Source organism: Oxyura jamaicensis, chromosome 14 (genome assembly GCF_011077185.1).
Source record: "Oxyura jamaicensis isolate SHBP4307 breed ruddy duck chromosome 14, BPBGC_Ojam_1.0, whole genome shotgun sequence".
Lineage (NCBI taxonomy): Eukaryota > Metazoa > Chordata > Aves > Anseriformes > Anatidae > Oxyura > Oxyura jamaicensis.
Window position 1 is genome coordinate 3,538,153 of NC_048906.1, and position 19,157 is coordinate 3,557,309.

At 50.2% G+C, this 19,157-nt stretch overlaps 4 protein-coding genes across 4 annotated transcripts; 2 read left to right on the forward strand and 2 right to left on the reverse strand.

Annotated features, from left to right (window-relative positions):
* Nucleotides 1–355: 355 nt before the first annotated feature.
* Nucleotides 356–3,063, forward strand: ATP5MF (ATP synthase membrane subunit f). Its single transcript, XM_035339278.1, has 4 exons — nucleotides 356–475; nucleotides 564–671; nucleotides 1,393–1,509; nucleotides 1,858–3,063. The coding sequence occupies exons 1-4, from the start codon at nucleotides 460–462 to the stop codon at nucleotides 1,884–1,886; spliced, it is 270 nt and encodes an 89-aa protein (XP_035195169.1). The 5' UTR covers nucleotides 356–459; the 3' UTR covers nucleotides 1,887–3,063.
* Nucleotides 3,064–3,286: 223 nt separating this feature from the next.
* On the reverse strand, nucleotides 3,287–10,522 carry CPSF4 (cleavage and polyadenylation specific factor 4). Its single transcript, XM_035339276.1, has 8 exons — nucleotides 10,197–10,522; nucleotides 9,232–9,282; nucleotides 8,539–8,691; nucleotides 7,651–7,746; nucleotides 7,405–7,498; nucleotides 6,879–6,951; nucleotides 5,886–5,978; nucleotides 3,287–4,316 (listed from the first exon to the last, which is right to left on the reverse strand). Exons 1-8 carry the CDS (start codon nucleotides 10,297–10,299, stop codon nucleotides 4,248–4,250), a joined length of 732 nt encoding a protein of 243 aa, XP_035195167.1. The 5' UTR covers nucleotides 10,300–10,522; the 3' UTR covers nucleotides 3,287–4,247.
* A 104-nt stretch (nucleotides 10,523–10,626) lies between these two features.
* Nucleotides 10,627–15,079, forward strand: PTCD1 (pentatricopeptide repeat domain 1). Its single transcript, XM_035339275.1, has 8 exons — nucleotides 10,627–11,063; nucleotides 11,635–11,775; nucleotides 11,982–12,200; nucleotides 12,614–12,715; nucleotides 13,030–13,770; nucleotides 13,956–14,072; nucleotides 14,355–14,537; nucleotides 14,733–15,079. Exons 1-8 carry the CDS (start codon nucleotides 10,641–10,643, stop codon nucleotides 14,925–14,927), a joined length of 2,121 nt encoding a protein of 706 aa, XP_035195166.1. The 5' UTR covers nucleotides 10,627–10,640; the 3' UTR covers nucleotides 14,928–15,079.
* A 94-nt stretch (nucleotides 15,080–15,173) lies between these two features.
* BUD31 (BUD31 homolog) lies at nucleotides 15,174–17,421 on the reverse strand. Its single transcript, XM_035339277.1, has 5 exons — nucleotides 17,273–17,421; nucleotides 16,866–17,043; nucleotides 16,163–16,285; nucleotides 15,789–15,955; nucleotides 15,174–15,450 (listed from the first exon to the last, which is right to left on the reverse strand). Exons 2-5 carry the CDS (start codon nucleotides 16,957–16,959, stop codon nucleotides 15,400–15,402), a joined length of 435 nt encoding a protein of 144 aa, XP_035195168.1. The 5' UTR covers nucleotides 16,960–17,043; nucleotides 17,273–17,421; the 3' UTR covers nucleotides 15,174–15,399.
* Between the last annotated feature and the right edge of the window lie 1,736 nt (nucleotides 17,422–19,157).

A 19,157-nucleotide genomic window follows, 5' to 3' on the forward strand; every position in this document is an offset into this window, starting at 1 on the left:
GACCGCATGAGAGGGCGGCTTACCCCAGTGACCCCTCACATCCCCCACTGCAATGTATTGTCACAAATAGGATATATTTATACCTGTGTGTATGTGTATATATTTGTATAAGTGTACGCAGAGTATTTTAAGTTCACACCCTGGTGTGCGCTGTCTATGAATAAATGCGTACAGCGTTAGGGCTGCAGCTCGGAGCCCCACACTGACAGGCCTCGACCCCGTGCCCGTGGCAAGCGAGGCAGCCCCGCAGCCCGTCCTGGTGGCCACGCTCCGGCCCTCAGGAAGCGACACGGCGACACCACGACACGACGGGCTCGGTCGCGACACGACACCCCCTGAGGGAGGCGGCGGGGGCCGCGACACACCCAAGATGGCGGCGCCCCTCCCCCGCTTCCCTCCCGACCTTCTTCCCGTGAGCCTCAGCGGCCCCTTCCCGCCTCGCCCCGCCGCAGCGACAAGATGGCGCCGGTGCCGGGTGAGTGCCGCGGGCCGCCAAGGTGACCGCGGCTCCCGCCCGGCCCCGAGCCCCCTGACCGCGCTCTGTCTCTGTCTCTGTCCCGCAGTGCCCCTCAAGGACATGAAGCTGCTGGACGTGAAGCTGGGCCAGCTGCCCACCTGGCTGGCCATGAGGGACTTCACCCCCGGCGGCATCGGGGGGGCTCTGCGCAGAGGTGAGGGGGGTCCGGGGGGCCGCGCTGGTGGCGTTGTTTATAAATACCGTTTATGAGTGCATAAACATCGTCTAGGCGTGTATAACCGCCATTTATGTGTGCATAAACGTCGCCTGCTGCTGCAGCAGATGTTCGCAGTGGCAGGCTGCAAGGGCTGCTTCACAATTTTTGTGTTCTTGACACCTCACCTCACGTAGCGCCTCGTTTGCCCTTTGGTAAACCTGCTCCTGCCTGGGCTTTTTGTGCCAGAGGTTTGTCTTCAGTGACCCTTCTTCTATGGGAGGAAATAAGGTCACCATATTCTCAGAAGATAAGTAGGGACACAGGGCTCTTACACATTATTTAGCAAAAATTTTGACAAATGCCTTTGCTACGGATGCAGATACACCATTTAGGCAGACTTAAAAATATCAAATGCAAGTATCTATGTAGTGCACATCTAAGTATTAAAGCATCCATGTACTGCATATATGTTAGTGTTAAAGCATGAATTAATTCCTAAGCAGCTTGAGCTTTCTAAGTCATAGTAATGTGTTGGGGAAAATGATAAATAGCTTTATGCTAACTTTGCTTAACAAACACCCTGGTTGCCTTTTCTCTGACTTGATTCTGAGACCTTTGCATGTTCCTGAAGCCCTGTGAATCCAGCGTGCTTCTTTCTGACACAGAAAACTACACGGCTCATCTGGGCTGCTATGAAAACAGCTTTTCTCCTACGCAGGGTATGAGAGGTATTACAATAAATATATCAATGTGAAGAAAGGGGGCCTTGGTGGCATCAGCATGGTGCTTGCTGGATACGTTGTCATCAGCTACATGTGGAGCTACAGTCACTTGAGTAAGTAAACGCAGTACGGCTTGGAAGATTGCTTGGGGCAACAGTAAACCTGTTAGTGCTTTTAGAAATTAAGTGGAAAGCTCTGCTAACCATTGCCACTTCAATCTGAGACTGTCTGGGGGCAGGCAAAACTTGTTTAGCTCTAGAGCACCTGAATAACTCTTAAAAGATTATCAAATAGCCAATATTTTCATGTGATGAAGAAAGTGTAAATCTTGTAGTCTGTCTGACCTGATGGTGCTTAGAAACTGCACACTTAAATGTCTTGCAGAGCGCTTTCTTTCCTGTAACTTCAGTATTATTTTTCTTGTGACTTCAGTAAAATTGACTTGTTTCACATTGATACAGAGCACGACCGTCGCAGGAAGTATCACTGACGCATGAATTTCAGAAAGTGAAGGTGCAGCTCCTGAGTAGACTTGGCTACTGGAACAGTTACCCGACAGGAGACATCAGAACTGCTCATAATAAACTGTACTATTAATGACCAATAATAAAGTGCGTACACTTTACACCCGCTGAGCTGAGACTCTCATAACTCGCTTATTAATTGTACGGTGTGGGTTTGTCTTCTCAGCTTTACGGCCCTCGAGGACAAGTTCGGAGATGGCTGGAAAAGGGTCTGCTATCTAGGCTGCAACGTGAACTGGGGAAATCACTACAACTGATTGCTATTGGTTCATATTTAACTGTGTGATAAGAAACAATCCCCTACTTTTTCACTTCTAATGACCTAAGCGTTACCGATTGGACAGCTAGCTGAAAGGATATGATATTTTACTTTGAAAGAAGAGTATCTGAGCTTTAAGAGGCTTCTTATTGTGGCTGTGTATTTCTGATTCACACTCTGGCTGTCACTTAGGAGAGGAGGTATTAGAACAATTTTTCCTATGCAGAGCACTGTCTGAGATTAGTTTTAGCTTCGTTACCTCTGTTAACCTGTCAAAACTCGAGCTACTTGCATTACTAAGAGAAGCTGGAAGGTTATTCTGAACAGGTGTAAGTCTCAAAGACCATTGATATAATGAAAGTCCATGAAAAAAAGGAACAACTTCTGCTTTGACCTAAAGGCAGTGGTAAGAGTACGTGTACAAATGGAATTATTAAATGAAATTTCAAGGAGCAAGTGTGTGTTTGTCCCAGGCGATTAGCTTCCTCGTGCACTTGAAGCAAGAGCATCCTATTGCTGCAGCACTACCTGCAGTATACTTCTCAACAGGAGCAAGAATGAAAACCACTTGTTAAGGGATACAAAGAATCTCTCGAGCTTTATCAGTAACAGGAAGGCTTTCAGTTTCAAAAAACAGCAGTTCAGGGAGCAAAGACCTTAAACTTCTCTGGACTAGATGGGAAAGGGAGCTAGACACTGAAGGGTTTGTTCCTTTTCATACATACAGGTAACACATCTCAGTGTGGCTACTACTCAGCATCTAGGGGCACACGATGTTATAAAAACCGTTTAATGGTCTGTCATACCATAGTCACTTAGTCTTGAAACTTGTATTTTGACTGACTGAATATCCACAATAAAACAACAGCTGTCATTCAAACCAACATAGGCTCTGGTCACCTCTCTTATATAATCGTGTTACTCTGTTTTTAAAAAAATCTCATAGCTTTTTCCATCAGTACATTTCAATAAAAATAAAGTATAAAGGCAGCCAGCAAATAAGAGAGGGGTTAGACTCAATAAGGCTTACATTGTAGGTGCAAGTTTTCTTTTCTTTTTTTTTTTTTTTTTTTTTTTTTTGTTTTTGTTTTGTTTGTTTTTGTTTTAAATTCACATTTTATCATTGGCCCTTTTGAAATACCTTTTCACAAAAGGAATGGGTTTTGGCTTGGAGTTTCTCAGAAGGTTCTACCACTTTTAAATGCAATGTTCCACAAGAATATAAAGCTCCACTTCTCGGGTCTTCTCTAGGCTATGGAAATACCTGCTCAGTGTGAGCTGAATGACGGGTGCTGAGAAAAGGCTCTCCTATTCCTACACTTCAAGCTGTGGTCATTTCCTACCTGCTTTGCAAATGGAAAATGAGCACAGATGTGAATTTCCTAAAATCATTGCTCCTCATTGTTTGGCTAACCACAGAGATGCCAATTTATTATCCCCCAATTTGTTTTCACCCAGAAGATTAATTTCTAACCTTCAGTATAGCAAGAAACATAGAAACAAAGTAAGTGGACGAGAGTTTTGCAGCCTGGTGTATGTGAGGCCGTAAGTCAGCCACCAGGACAGGTTCATCTGGATCTAGGAACACGACTTTGCTTTTTTAGAGCTACAGGACAGCAGCATTCCTGCTTCCTCACTGAAGGGAAGGCATTTCAAGTATTAATTTTCCCAGTCAGTCTTCCTGCTTCCACAGGGAGGGCTGAAACGCTGCAGGTTCTCCAAAGAGAAGTGGCAGAAGGAAAACACTTTAAAGAAACACTGGAGTAAGATGAGTTTATGTTGAACGCTGCACCGGTGAGGGGTTTGCATATCTTTTTGCTTTTATATCTACCTTTCAGCAGGGCTCAATGAAAGTAGACGGAGGCCAAAATCTATTTTAAAAAGGTTAAAACATAAAAAAAAGTTGTGGACAATTACAAAAATCTTGCTTAGCAGCAACCAGCCTCTGACCAGTTCTTTCAGTAATGGCATTAAAAAAAAACAACCTGATTAATAGTTCAAGAAACAGTGCTAGGCAGAAACCTCTTCTCAGTGTTAATAGCTCCCTTGCGCTCTTCTTTCTGCTCTTTCACTGTCCACTGAGAAAGGCCAGATGTCCTTTGGTGCATCTGTTGGCATAATGACCTTTTTCACCACACTAAAAAAAGAAAGAGAGAGGTAAGTTAGTACAGAGTTACAGCTTTTTCCTGCCTTTAGTAATGTAACCAGCAACTGTTCAATTCCAAGACTTTTTCCAGGCATGGAAGATGCAGGTTCAGAGGTGAAGCGAAACTTGGTGTCACAAGGGTCACTACGACTTACGGGCTATTCCCACTCCTTGGAGCAAAAGCTGCTCCCGTGCTGGGATCAACCCAGCACCACGTTGTTATAACACGCTGCAAAGGAGACGGAACTCAAAGAGCAAAGGGCTGTAACACAAGGAGAATTTCAACGTCTGAGGCTTCCAAGATCACTCCACCTGATATGCACTGCGACACAGAGATATACTGGGGGCTCTGCTGATCAGCTATCCCAGACTAGACAGAGAAAAGTGCGTCTGAGTAAGATCCATGACTTTGCACCTTAGGGCTATTCAGACCCAGAGAGAAATGTCAGTATCTGATATTACACCATTCTCCACATACGTAATTTACTCCCTTCCTTAAGTCCTAGCTCTATGCTGCTCATTTACTGGAGATGAAGTAGAATAAGGTAGCCTCGGGCAGAGATGTGACTTTTGAAACCTGCAGCTGCAAAAAACGGGAAAGGCAGGATTAAAATTCTCTGTGCTTTCTCACTCACTGTAACATTTTGCTAGTTCCAGTTATAGGAGCGCACGTCTCTGAGGCTGTCACTGTCACAAGATGCCTTCACTGGAGTGGGTTTATGTTGTCAGCATTTACTAAAACTTTGTTTTGGAACTGAATAAACAGCTACGAAAGGTTTTCAGTGAAATTGATTCAGCTTCTTAAATACCCTTGTCTGGTCACAGTAACTTCTACCCAGACAGGCACTTGAGACACAAAGTTGGCACATACAATGATATAACTGTCAAAGATGATAGGAAAGTGGTTTGTTACTCTTTTCTGGGGGCCAGGGTTATGGCTTTTGGGGAAAAACGAGCAGAGATGGAAACCCAATTGTGTCAAAGTTTTGCCCGTGATCCTGAACGAGAAACCAAGGTGAACAGCTCACTTCTTGGTTTGACAGGGAGGGCTTGCTGAAATTACAGCTGAAATACTGAGCAGTCTGAAACAGAACAGAAATTTCTGTTCATATCTGAAATTGAAATATTCCATTTCTGTTACTCACAAGGACCTTCCACACCAAAGTCATTCCACAGTCTCTAGGTGTAAGCAAATTAACTTGGGAGATAAAACTAGTATTAATCCTTATTTTGAAACGTAAAGTTTGATAGTCTCCTGTAACTGTCATAGTGGTAGGGATCCTGTTTATTGGCAGACAAACAGGATTCTGTCCTACTAGTCTTAGCTGGTCCCAGCGAGCCCCCGAGCTGGCAAACCAGCAGTCTCTAGGGTTAAGAACTCAATAATTCCCATAGCTGCATCCACTCACTGAAGTGCAACAAGCGGAGCACGTTTCATGGACTTGTTCACACTGTGAAAAAACCTCTCACAGGACCAACACCACAACCACACTAGTCCATTTCTTTGCCCGTGACAAGCAACCAGCTGCAAAGCAGCATGAGGCAGTCCAGATGAATTACCTTGTAACAGGTTACTTGCTCCAACGGCCGGGGTCCTCTGTTCCCAGTGTTGTTATTTTGAGACTGCATAACTCCGATGACTTGGGGCGTCCTCTGTTGGTTGGGAGAAGAGTTCTGACTCGTTAAGTGCATCAGGCATGATGACCTTTATGGTTGTTATTTTGTTAAGAAGAAAAAAGAACACCCCACATATCGAATGATCAATTTTCTTCCAAATCTATGTGTGGGTGATCTGCCAGCTGGAGCACCAGAGAGAAGAAATCAAAAACTGAGGCTTACAAAGCCCAGCAATCCTGCTTTTTCTCTGAAAAGCTAATTTAGAGTTGGTTTAGGCTGCTAAAATATCATTGCCATCAGTGAGAGATGTCATGCAGATTCCAAAAACTGGCAGATTGCTGCACAACCACATACGATGTGCTTCTAGGTAATGCAGGAGAGTTCTGTGACTAGATTTTCATGTGAAGTTGGAGCAACCTTAGGACCTTCATGACCATAATGGCACTCAGGGCTGCTGGCTGCTTAATTCTTGTGTAGCACTTCCCCTCCTTCCAGGCAGCCCCCTAGGTAACAGAACTGCCACTGCTGGCCTCTGAGCTGGAGCATGGTAACAACGACTGAGGAAATTGGCCAAGTTGAGGGGAGAAACAGAACAAAGCAAAACACCATGCTCCCAGGACCAAAGCAGCAGCCATCTGTCATGATCAGATGGCAGACACTAAAGGTCTATGAGGAAGGTAGAGAAGGGGCAGAGCTTTGTGGTTCATTAGGATTTTTCTCCAAGTCCTTATTAAGAAAAGCATATCACACATCGCTGTAAATAAAATAGGAAAGGTTTTCCCTCATTTAGTGAGCGTTTCTCTATGGTTTTCCAGGCAAGTCAGATCCAAGCGTCCAGGTATCCTGTTTTGACCATTAGAGACTATAACCTCTTCTAAAGCACCGTGGGAAATGCTTTGAGAGCAGATACGTAGGGGAGGCAGGGAAATTGTGTACCTTTTGCTGTGTTTGTGTCGGCTGAGGCAGTGGTGGTTGCTCTGTGGTTCCCATAGGCAGTTCAAACCGAGGGCTGGTTTAGACCAGAACAAAAAAATTGATTATCAAATGATACACCAACATTTTACCATCAGCTCAAAGAACTCCAAACAAGAAAACAAGCATTCAGCTAATTAACTTCGGTTCATGAGAAATAGGCTTCCCCTCCCCACTCCTCTTTGCATTTTGATGTTCAGTACTTATGCACACTAAAATGCTAAACCAGTAGGCAGCATCTCCCTCTAGCTATCTTCTGGAATCTAAACCCATGCAATCTCACTGCACTGATGGCATCTGAGCACCACTTCAGAGGCTGACTGGTAACTCCCTGAGGAGCCCCCATCCCACACCCTCAAAGTGAAAATAAAACAAACTAAATGTTGGCCAACTTTCCAAAACCATTGGGAAGCACTAGAGCTCCCTCATTTGACATATATCAGATCACAGAGGAAATGAGATTACAGGACAAGCCTGGAAACATACTCACTGCATGAATTTACAGGTAGGTCCCTCTGGACAGAATCCGACTAGGTAATTCACACAAATGACTCTTCGAGTGTGTCGGTGTCTGCAGAGGGGACCTGCAACACAAAGCTCAATGGTTCACGTATCATGTATGTGCACAGCAGCACTCACTAGCAGCAGGTACACAAGCAGATCATGCAAAGAAAGAACAGCAGCACCCTACCCTTGATTTATAGCCACAGAAGCAGCAACTATACAACATACATACCATGTTTACAGAAGCCTCTGTCATACCAGGGACAGTCTTTGATCTTAGATTCCGGGTCGATGTGCAAGAATGGGCATTCCTTGTTACTGCATTCCCCTGCACCAAAGGCAAACACGCTTCTTAGTCAATTGTACAAGTTCCAGATCAAACCACTCCTAAAGAATTACCTGGATCACGCAGCTCCCACAAAGCTGTCACCAACATTTACACGTTCAGGCACAACAGTCTTACTGCCTGCCTTAACCTAGGGGATGAACACCAAGCACTCACCCCCGGTGAGCAAAGTTCTACCAGACTGGATTGTTTACGTGTGCTTTTAAAAACAATGCGGAAACTGAATTTCAAAGAGCAGTCACGATAACAAAAACCAAACATTTAGTGCACCAAAAGTGTGGAGAAACTACAAATTGCGCACTAACCTCACAATCCAAGGAAACCTACAAGACTGTAAGTTTCTGACAGCAAGTTGCCTCATTATGTCCAGATCTCCAGAGCTGGAAAGCAAGTGCATAAAAGTTTTGCACCCCCATGCCCTCTGCTGCTCATCAACTCCCCAAAACAAGAGTCATGCAAAGACCACCTGCTCAGCCTACTCAACTCATAACCAAAACAGAAAATAAAGTATAAAACCCAGTAGCAACTTTGAACTTCCCCCCTCTTCCCCCAGGGGACAAGCTCTTGAGAGAGAAGACATCTACAACGCACGGCGGACTTAGGGGCATAAGGTGAAACGCTAACCAGATCTGAAAAGCTACAGCCTAACAGTATCAGCAAACTCAGAAGAACTGCAATGCTCTGCAGACAGTACGAGAGGGATGTACCAGGATCCTCTTCATCAGACTCCCACACTTGCAAGGAATGCTAAGTGGGAGCTACAATGCCCCTTACCAAATTTGGAGTAGAAGTAACACTCAGGCATCTTGGTCATGTCGTACTCATGCAGAAACTCGCACTGGTCTCCCTTTTTGCACAGTCCTCGTAGCCAGTGTTTGCAAACAACTGTCTTTTCCCCGCTGATGTGTCTGAATGGGCACATGCCTCCTGCAGAAGGAGAGGGCAAGCAGAAGGAAAAAGAAGAACAATTAACATCTGCAGCACGAGCAGGCACACAGCAGCAACAACACCTCACTCGCTTCTGCAAGAGGGGCTTCAGAAGACTTTGCTTTTGTTTATGGCTTTAGTGTTTAATGGCAATGACAAAACAGGGACTTCCAGACAAGTCCTGTTTTACCCTCTAACGAGCTGAGCCGTGTAGTGTCCAGCTCTTAAAGCTGACAATCACAACCCACAGCTACTACACAGACACAACCACACAAGGTCTGCTTGTGGTAAATTCAAGCCTACCCTTACTGGTGGATTTTCTCATTCACCTCCCAGTTTCCAAAAACTAAAACCCAAACTCCAAAATAAACAAACTATCATTTCACAATTGCTGGAGTTAACCCAATATCCTTCATTTTTATGCTCAATCTCCGTTAGCCCCCTCTCTTAACAAAAAAAGATGAGCACTGCAGGTAGTGCTAGCAAATCTAATTTTCTTACCCTTCACGTGAGCATAACAGTATTGGACATACTACTTGCCTTTTCCACAGGCCGCTTTTAAAAAAAATTCACAGACAGCTGCACCTGATTCTGTGGAGAAAACAAAGAAATATCATTAATTGCAATGAACTTTTGTAGCAGCTTTCAAAACATCTCCTTTCCCAAGGAGCAATCTGGTCCTCAAATTCAAAAGAAAAGCAATGTTTTGGTTTGGTGAATTTACTCTCCCGCATGAGTTCCTCGTTCAGGTCCGGCCTTCACAAATATCCCCGTTCTCCTTGGTAAATACGCAGCAGGGGAAATTGCATGAGGTTGGTGGTGTGTGTTCGGACTTTCAGAGATTTAGGTTTTGCCTCTGCTGTTAAATCAGTCACTGCAGTGAAACTTGTGTTCACAGTGCTGGCAGCTACGGTCTTGTATTATTTAACCAGAACGGCCTGAAACAATCATAACTGCTGATCGTGAGCAAAAGGAGTCACAGCATTCGAGAGAATTAAAACACAGGTAGTAGCCAAGCCAGAAATCTTCAACAAACATCCGAGTCTCCCCTAGGCTCCTTGTGCCAGGCTATCGGACTGCAGGAGAGCATTGTGAGACCAGGCCACGAATGCACCTAGAGATGAAGTTTCCCTGCCACCAGAACACCTCAGCTATCCAAAGGGAATGAAATAGAGGGTGCAGGAAAGTGATCTTTATTCACGTTAAAGCCTCAACTGCCATTTTCTAGGCCGGTGTGGTACAAACTAAAGCTTTCAGCAGGGAAAGTGGGAAAAACGCTCCATCTGAGACCAAAATGCGGCCTCACAGAGAAGTCTGCCTGGGAAAGCTGGAGCGGGGTGGAAGCAGGGGCAAGAAACGAGCAGGGGGAAAGGGTGAGAACAGAGGGAGGGGAAGCCGAGAGAGGGGCTCGGCTGCCCCAAAACCCCACAGCCAAGTAGGGAAGGGAAGGGAAGGGAAGGGAAGGGAAGGGAAGGGAAGGGAAGCCCCCCCGCGCCCACACGCACTGTCCATGCCGGGAAAAGGCAGCGGCTGCGCCCCCAGCTGCTGCTCCACGGCCAGCTCCAGGTCGAACTTGATGTGATCCACGCTGGCGATGAGCTCCTGCATGGTTGCAGCCGGGGGGCGACGGCACCGGGAGGGAAGGGGGGGAATGGTGGGGGCCGGCTGCGGCCAGGCCCGGCCCGGCCTGGCCCGGCCCAGCCTGCTCCGCTTCGGCAGCGCCTCGGCTGACGGGGAGGCGGCGGCAGCGCCGCTCCGCGCCGCGCCGCCCGCCTGCGGGATGCCGGGAGCCGGCCTCTGACCCCCGCCTCACGGCACCGGGGCCGCCCCTTCCTCCCGCGCAGGCGCCTTGGGGAGCCCGAAGCACCCGCCCCCCTCCCCCGGTGCCGCCCCCGGTGCCGGTTGCCGGTTCCCGTTCCCCCCCCCCCCCCCCTCAGGTCCCCCCCGCCATGAGGCCCGCGCCGCTCCGGCTCCTCCTCGCCCTCGCCCCGCGGTGCCGCCGGCAGCCCCCCGGTGTCCCCCCGGTCCCTCTCGGTGTCCCCCCGGTCCTTCCCCGTGTCCCCCCGTCGCTGTGGGGCCGCAGGGCGCTGTGTTCATCGCCGGGACCCCCCCACGGCGAGGATCAGAGGGAAGGAGAGGGCTCGGGAGGCTGCGTGGAGGAGGAGGAGGAGGAGGATGAAGGCGTGGAGTTTGGGACGCTGTCCACGAGGTTTTCTGGTAGAAAGTTTTATCACAAAACCACGGCGCGGTTCCGGGATTTAAAGCTCGAAGGAGGGGGAGAGGAGGACATGGGAAGGAAGCCCCGGCGCGGGCCTAGGAACACCCCGTACTGGTACTTCTTGAGGTGCAAGGCACTCATCAAAGAAGACAAGGTTTGCTCTTTGCTCGTTTTTGGTAATAATATTTAATTGCTGCCAAATGGCACGCTCTTGGGTTAGGATTAGAGGAGTTTAGTTGGAAGGGACCTACAAAGTTCATTGATTCCAACTGCCCAACCGCTTCAGAGCAAAAAGTTAAAGTTGTCATCAAAAGACGTGCTCAGATCCTGTTTACCTGAGTTCTGTTCACGCCACCTTCCTACCTCATTTTTCCCTTTCCAAATAGGACTAGAGTTAACTAATCATTTTTGATAGTGTGCAGACGATGACTTCTAGAAATTCAGCTGCTCCTCGGTGCTGTCTCCGCTCGGTCAGTCTGCTGTCCCCTCTGGCAGACGTGGCTTTGATATCTGTGTGCCACCATCTCATCCCAACCCCCTGCAACACCACCCGTATCATCTTACGTGCTTCATTCATATCTTTACAGGAAGAAGCAAGAACCTGTGAGGAATCCCGTGCTCTGTAGCATTCCTGCCACAGTCTAACTACAGCTGAGAATATAAATATCTCTTGTGAGTGATGGTGTTGCTGCTTGGTAATGAATGGATTTTCCTTTTTCCTGTAGCTGGCAGAGGCTCTGGAGCTGTTTGAGGTGCAGATGCTGAAGGAAGAGCGAGTGCAGCCGGAAGAAAGCAATTACACTGTTCTAATTGGTGGCTGTGGCAGGGTTGGCTACGTGAAAAAGGCATTCAAGCTCTACAACGATGTATGTCGGTTTATGTTCTCTGCTCTCTCAAACCTTCATTAAGTTTTCTCAGCTAAAACTGTTTCTAACATTTGGTCGTGTTACTCTCTCTCCAGAATGCCTTTGAGTTAGTGTTTACATCTTAGCCTGAAACTTTTTTAAACCAAATTAGGAAATTCTAAAACTCTTTTCCTAAAAATCTAGTCCCCTGTCTTCTCTTCTCCTAGATGAAAAAACGAGGCTTAACTCCCACTGAGCCCACGTACACAGCCCTGTTCAACGCCTGTGCTGAATCACCCTGGAAAGACTCGGGCCTGCAGAGCGCCCTCAAATTACGGCAGCAGCTAAAGAGCAAAAACCAAGAGCTGAATCTGATAACTTACCACGCGCTGCTGAAAGTCTGTGCCCTGTGCTCAGATCTCAGGATGTGCTTCGACGTGCTGAAGGTAAATATGTGACTTTTCTTGTGTCAAGTGTATTCTGCTCCAGTTAAAGCTCCTGGGCTATAACCTGTAATTATCTATACTTAAAATGTTTCTATTTCATCGATCTTTGGTTTCATACAATGAAATCATCCTGGTACATACCAAATGTAAGTAGCTAAAATGAGGCAGCTACAGCTTAAACAGAGGTTGGCTTTGAAACTGATCAGGTGTGTCAAGGATTTATTGAACAGTTTTTGGAGGGCTCACAACAATTGTGTCTCTTTTCCTCATTTTGAAGACCCAGGTATTGGTATGTGCCTTCCTTTTAAAGCTCTGCAGTAGCTTTTCTCTACTCTATCCCCAGAAGATAACAGCTGCAACAGACTGTTGGGTAACTGGGAAGTTCAATCTCTCTGCTCTCTCTCCTCTTTCAGGAAATAGTGCAGAAGGGTCACGTTCCCACAGCTGAGACCTTCAGCTTCCTTCTCATGAGCTGCATAAAGGACACTGAAAGTGGCTTCCGATACGCCTTACAGGTTTGTCTTCATGTACTAAATAAGGAAAACGTACAGAAAACAACAGGTTATGATGAGCTGATGAAATCAGGAGGGGCTCAGCACCTCCTAGGACATCCTATGAACTGGTGATGTGCCCTGAGTGATGTCTCAGGACCGTACTAGCTCGAGGTGGCTGTTCGCTGCCCACTGCCACTTCACCTCTTTGTGCTGTAAACTTGCTCCTTTTCTTCAGGCAGATACTGTCCCATGGGCACTGTAAACATGCTTACAACGTGCTAGAAACGCTCTTATTTACTGTTACTGACGTTTGATGTTCATCTTCCCCTCTGCAGGTTTGGAAACAGATGGCTAAACTTGGAATAAAGGCCAACAGCCACACGTACAACTTGATGCTGCGTGCTGCCAGAGACTGCGGAATTGGCGATCCGGTTGTGGCTTCCCGAGTACTGCTCAGACCCACCGATGTGAGCTCACCTCAGCTAAGGCTTGCACCCGGCCTGCAGAAGGTGAAAAATCAGAGGAAGAAGGGATCGGAGGGCGCGCCTACTGCCCAGCTGGACGTGGAAGCCATGGAAAAGCAGTTATTTCAGGAGAGTTTGATGCAGCCTGAAGAACTGATCAGGCAACAAAAGAAAGATGTGAGTGAGGCTGAAATGAAACTAGTGCCAGCTGGTGTCAACAGCGGCACTGAAGCATTGATGAGGGGAGGTCAGAATGAGCTAGAGCAAGACCAAGCATGCCTAAGCCAGAAGCTGCATTTGTGCAAGCTGCCCAACTTGCTGGATTCACGGATACCTGACGCAGCTGTCGTTTCCCTGGGGACAGTGGCCACGCCATCCCATAGACTGGCTTTGATGGGGGACGTGGGGGGCTTCTTGAACAAAATGAAGGAGGACAATGCAGAACCCAACATTAAAACTTTTACATTACTGGCTGAGCTGGTGGAACCCCAAAGCCCGTCAGAATCCTCTCTTCTGGCACTCCTGGATGAGCATAAGGTGAAAGTAGACGTGACCTTCTTTAACACTTTAATAAGGAAGAAAAGCAAACAGGGAGACCTAGAAGGAGCAAAGGTAAGGAAGAACTCAGAACCAGCCCTGCTTTTCCCTTCTTGTCTCAGGCCTCCAGTTGTGCTGTGTTTCATTGTGATACCTGTTCCTCTGTCCACAACACAAACTGGGCATCTGACACTGCTTTCCACTCAGCAGTGCTACAGCGAGGCTTTTCGGAAACCAGTGTCGGGATTTGTGTCTTGCAGAGCCTGCTGCCAGCTCTCGCGAAGAGGAGCATATCACCTAACCTCCAGACATTTTGTAGCTTGGCAATTGCTTGCCACCGAGAGAAGGATGGGTTGCAGTTACTCTCAGATTTGAAGGTAATAAAAACTTCTACTGCTTAGGGTTCAAGCTGCAAAAAGCAAGAGAAGCGTTAATGCTTCTAGAAAGTCCTGCTGAGGCTTCTAGGGCGAGTGTGTTTTCATTCCCTAAACACACAGCTCTAGAGCAGCTGACAGCCTGGAGCTGTGCCGGGACAGGAGGGACCAGGGGAGAGAAGAAGGTGCCGGAGCAAGAGCTGTGCTCCTTGTGTAAGAGGCGCCAGAATGAAAAAGGCACACGGGAAGCCCTGTGCTAATTGGCAGGTAATTTGTCGTTGCCAGACGTCCGGAATAACTCCCAACAAGTACATCTACAGCGCCCTCATCGGTGCCGCCGTGAGGCAGCTGGATTACAGCTACCTCACGGAGATCCTGCGAGACATGAGGAGCACCGAGGTGCCTCCCAACGAGGTCATCATACGCCAGCTGGAGTTCGCAGCGCAGTACCCGCCGAAGTTTGACCGGGTGAGTGGCCGTGCCCGGTCGCAGGGTGAGGGACACCACCGAGGGAGGTGTAAGTGTCTGCCCCAGGCTTCGTCCTTTGGGTTTGTCCGAGCTGGTGGCAGTTTCTCAGCAGCTCTTTACCGTAGCTGCTGCATGCTGGTATTACACGAGCTCTGTTCTAATAGAATTCTTTTTTGGTTGGATTTCTCTTTGCAGTATAAGTCAAAGAACCCCTACCTGGCGAAAATTGACGGCTTCCGGGGCTACTACCACCGGTGGTTAAAAGTCATGGCAGGAGAGGAGACGCCCCACCCCTGGGAGAAATACCGAACAGCCAAACGTTCGGAAGGTGAGGATAAGGAAGAGGATGTGCAGGGGAAGCTACGCCAGGATGCTGCAGCTGACAGCTAGGGCCTGCGTGTTCGTGTGCTGGAAGAACTCAGAATTCACTCCCTTAAGCTGCCTCCTTGTACGAAAGCTGTTTTGTAGTTCCAGGAAGCCAAGCTCTTGCGATAACCACTAAATAAAATATTTGTCCTCTGTTTTGAGGAGAAGCAAATACATTTCCTGTGAATTTCCTTAAGCTACTTAAATAAATCACCTTAAAAAACAAACGCACACCCCCGCGTCCAACAGGAGAAGAGGGGCGTAGACGAGTTTTGCCAGAAGACTGCTCCACTCTCTCAGGAAAGCAGACTTTATTTTAAAATAAATGGCTACACAAAAAGCTACTCCAAAGCAACATCCTTTGTACCGAGCATCCAGGTGAGCATGTTGCTGGTTTAATCGCAGTACAGAGCTATCCAATCACGCAGAAGGTGGTTATAATTGCACTCACAGTCCATGGTTCAGAGTTCAAAAGGTTATCTTGTGTCTCGATGCTTCACCCAGAACAACCTCGGCATCCGCAGTGAGTGCACTCGATGATTCTCCCCTGGAAAAGAGACGTGACAGTGATATTTCAGCCAAGCTCCGGTGAGCAGGCAGTCCCCCAGGCCCCAGCCTCGCTGCCTTTTGAAGGGGTCCGTGTGGACAGGCTGCCTCCAGCCGAGTTTTCTGTTCTTCCCCACACTTTAATAACTTGGAGCAACCACACGCCAAAGCTGGCAGCAACTTTAAAGCACCCAGATATTAAATCTACCAGCAAAAGGTAAAAACTGATAGAACTAGAGGAAGCTACCAAAAGGAAGAACATTCCCTGCCCTGCTGTCCCTGACCCAGGCGAGGTTAGAAAGGCTCAGACAGAAGGGCAGGGACAAGCTGAAAACTCACCACTTCCAGCTTGCTTTTGGGGACCCTGCAGATGCAGTTGGTCCCGAAGTTGGTGTCCCGCGTCTGGATGCAGCGCAGGCAGCAGAGGTTCTCGTAGCCCTGCTTCTTCCACTTGGCGATCAGGTTCTTGTCGGCGTATCCTTCCTTGATGCAGTACTCGTAGAGCTCTGCAAAAGAGCAGACGTGATTAGCTCAAGTAGCTTCCAGTAAGTGTTTGACAACTCAGCACGAGGAATTTCTGTTAGAGCTACGCAGGGGGCAGCCTTCCCTCTGTCCCCCCTCCCTGCAGCACCCCAGCTCGGGTGCACCTGCAGGCAGAAATCCTGCTGCGTTCCACTGTCCCCCACCCAGGGGGCAGCATTTGTACTTCTCACCTCTGCTGATGGCTTTTCTTTTATAGAAGAGGTCAAAAATGTAACGTGTCTTCTGGTGGTGAATTCTGAAGATAGGCCAAAGCGATTCCACTTTCCTCTTCCCTTCGTGGGGCTCAGTCTCCGCTGGGAGGAAACGACAAACATCAGATTCTGACAGGTTTCCAACACGGCAGATCTCAGCTGATTCTCCCGGCAGATCTCAGCTGATTCTCCCAGATTTCCAACTTCCTCAGTCGCTTTATGAACTGCTCCAAGAACATTCCTGACTTTAACACAGTACGAGCTTAATGGGAGAGGATCCCAACGAGAGGGACGTGGCCTTGGCATGGTCCCTTTAGGAAACGAAAGCCGAAACAGCAGGGCAGGGGGAGCGACGTGACCTGCAGTGGGACGGAGCTGACTGTACGGCTGCTGTAGCTGGTCGGACCAGAGCAACAGCACGGGCAGGAGCTGCCGGTCCCTCTGCGTGTGTCAGCGAGCTTCGGCCCGGAGCTTGGTCACAGATTACCCCACAACAAGCACACCTCTGCCCGGAGCGCTGCCTGGTGACCCACTCACAGAAATCGTCCTGGCCCTGCCGCAGCCTCAGCCCGGGACAACAAGGATCACACCGTGGGGTCACTCCTCATTCAGGGGTGCCCAGGGCGTTAGGGACAAGCTTGTTTCGGGGCACACCCCGGGCGCCACTGCTCCTGCCTGTTACCTTCCCTCATCTTCTGGTCCAGCTCGTCCAGCGTGGGCTCGATCAGCTCCCAGCCGTCGGGGGGCGGCTTCCTGCTGCGCTTCACCTTCGGCATCACCTCGGGGACGGGGGGGGGGGGAAGCACCGGGGGCGCCGCCTGTCTGCTCCGCCACGCGCAGGCACCTCGGATCGCTCAGAAACCGCTGCAAACAGAGAGAGAGGGAGCGGCTGCGGGGCTACCGAGGAGCTCCGGGACGCGGTCTCCGCTCCCCGGTACCCCCCGGTGCCCCCCAGCGGCCTGAGGCTGACACCGGGACGAGGCCCGGAGGGCTCGCGCCGTGCTCGGCGGCCCCAAGCCCGGCCCCGCTCACCGGCCCCGAACCGCGGCCTAGCCCCGGCCCACCCGCGGCCTACCCGCGGCCTACTCCCGGCCTAGCTCCGCTCCGGGCCCCGCTCCCGGTCCCACTGCCGCCTGCGGGGTCCTCATCCCCTTCTCCCCGCCTCTCTGAGGTGCCCGGCGCAGCGCCTGAAGAAAACCCCTCCTTCCCCCGCGCCTTTCCCCACCTTTCTCCCCTTTCTCAGCCGGGACACTTCAAGAGCACCTCGGCGGCGGGAGGGCTGCGGCCCGGCTTCTCGCTTCGCCTGGGAAAAAGCCGAGGAAGGGCGGCGGGCGGGGAGGCGCCGCGCGGACAACCCCGCGGCGGGGGCCTCGCGGGGCGGGCTCTGAGTGGGGCAGCGGGCGGGGCCCCAGGGGGCGGCTTCCGGGGGGGGGGGGGGGTTGGGGGCCGGGCGCTGTGGGTGGCTCCGCTCGGGATGGGCTCGGAATGAGGGATTTGGGTTTTTTTTAGGGGGTCTGTGCGGAGCCAAGAGATGGGCTCGGCGAGCCCGCCGGGTGTCCCCCAGCTTGGGATACCCCACGGAAACAAATACTCGATTGTTTCACATTTTCCACGCGCTTTGATTGTTTTAATGAGGATTTAATTAGATAGCTTGGCCCCGCAGATGCAGAGCGCCAGCAGCCAGTCCCTTTTTACCTCAGCCCCTTTTACCTCAGCCCCCTCCGCAGGTCGCTGTGTTTAAACGGTGCCTCGTGCAGGGGGGCTGGGCGCCTCGCCGCTGTTTTCGCCGAGGCTTGCAGCCTCCCTGAGCTGCCCGGGGGGATGCGGCGGGGCGCTGGCAGGCGCAGGACCTGCCCTCAGCTCATCCGATCGCCCCGTGTGGTGCTAAACATCCTGCCCTGTGCCGCACCGAGCCCCCCTGGTGGTCCCTGTGAGGGCTGAGCCAGTGTCACCGCCGCTCCCACGCGGGTGTTCTGCGTCTTGCTCGCTCTGGGCTGGCTTAGGTGTAAATCAGGGCAGCGCTGTGGCCGATTCTCCCTTCGGTTTGTTCGTTTTATTCAAGCTTTTGTGTAAGATAATTCATTTCAATGAACTTTTCCCCATGGTATGGCTATTGCCAGCAGTCAGGCTTTTGTCTTCTTCGGTTCAGAGCCCGGAGTAGGGTCTCAGCAGGAAGGCTGCCGGCAGCTCTCGGGCTTGTAGCAAGCGCTGTGGCCGGCCAGGTGGATTTTCCCGGTGCTGCGTGGGGTGTCGGGTACCCTGCCGGGGTTCCTTTCGGAGCGATGCCCCTTGCTGGGCAGTGACGTGATGGCCCCAGCGCTCCCTCGGAGCTCCTGTTCCCCACGTGTGTCGGTAGCGCCACGTGGGGTGCCTGGGAATGGGGAAAAGCAAGGCTTGGGGGGCAGCAGTGCCCTGGCTGTGCCGGTGGGGGAGTGCCTGTGAGCCTCCAAAACTGAACGCAGAGAATTGTGTTCCCTGCCCTTCCCTGTTTAGTGCCAGAAAAACATCTCAGGGGGGCTCCGTAAGCCTTCAGAGGGGCATTTTGAGAGAATTTCCTCCGTGGCTCAGCTTTTACCAAGCTAAAACGTAAGGGAATCGATCTCTGCTCATTTTCTGAACCAGAAGTGGTCAGAAACTGAATTCCCAAAGCCCTCGAGGGCTGCCTCGGAGAGCCTGACAAACGCAGCCAGGCGTGGCCGTGACGCAGGGTCGGGCAGTGATGCCCCGTGAGGAGGGACATCTACTCCGTCCTGTCCCCCCTCCACGCCGCTGGGAGGTTTTGTTGCCGTGGGAAGGGAGAGGAGCGCGAGGCTTCCCTGCGGGCTGCGAGACGCCTGCAGGAGCTGCTGGCGTTTTGCTGATCTCGCACGCCGGTTTCACCCCAAGCTCTCCAGCTCGCGTTTGCCAGCAGCTCTCAGCTCTGATGACAGAAACAGAGCAGCTGTTCGCAGAAAGCATTAATGGCTTCACAATT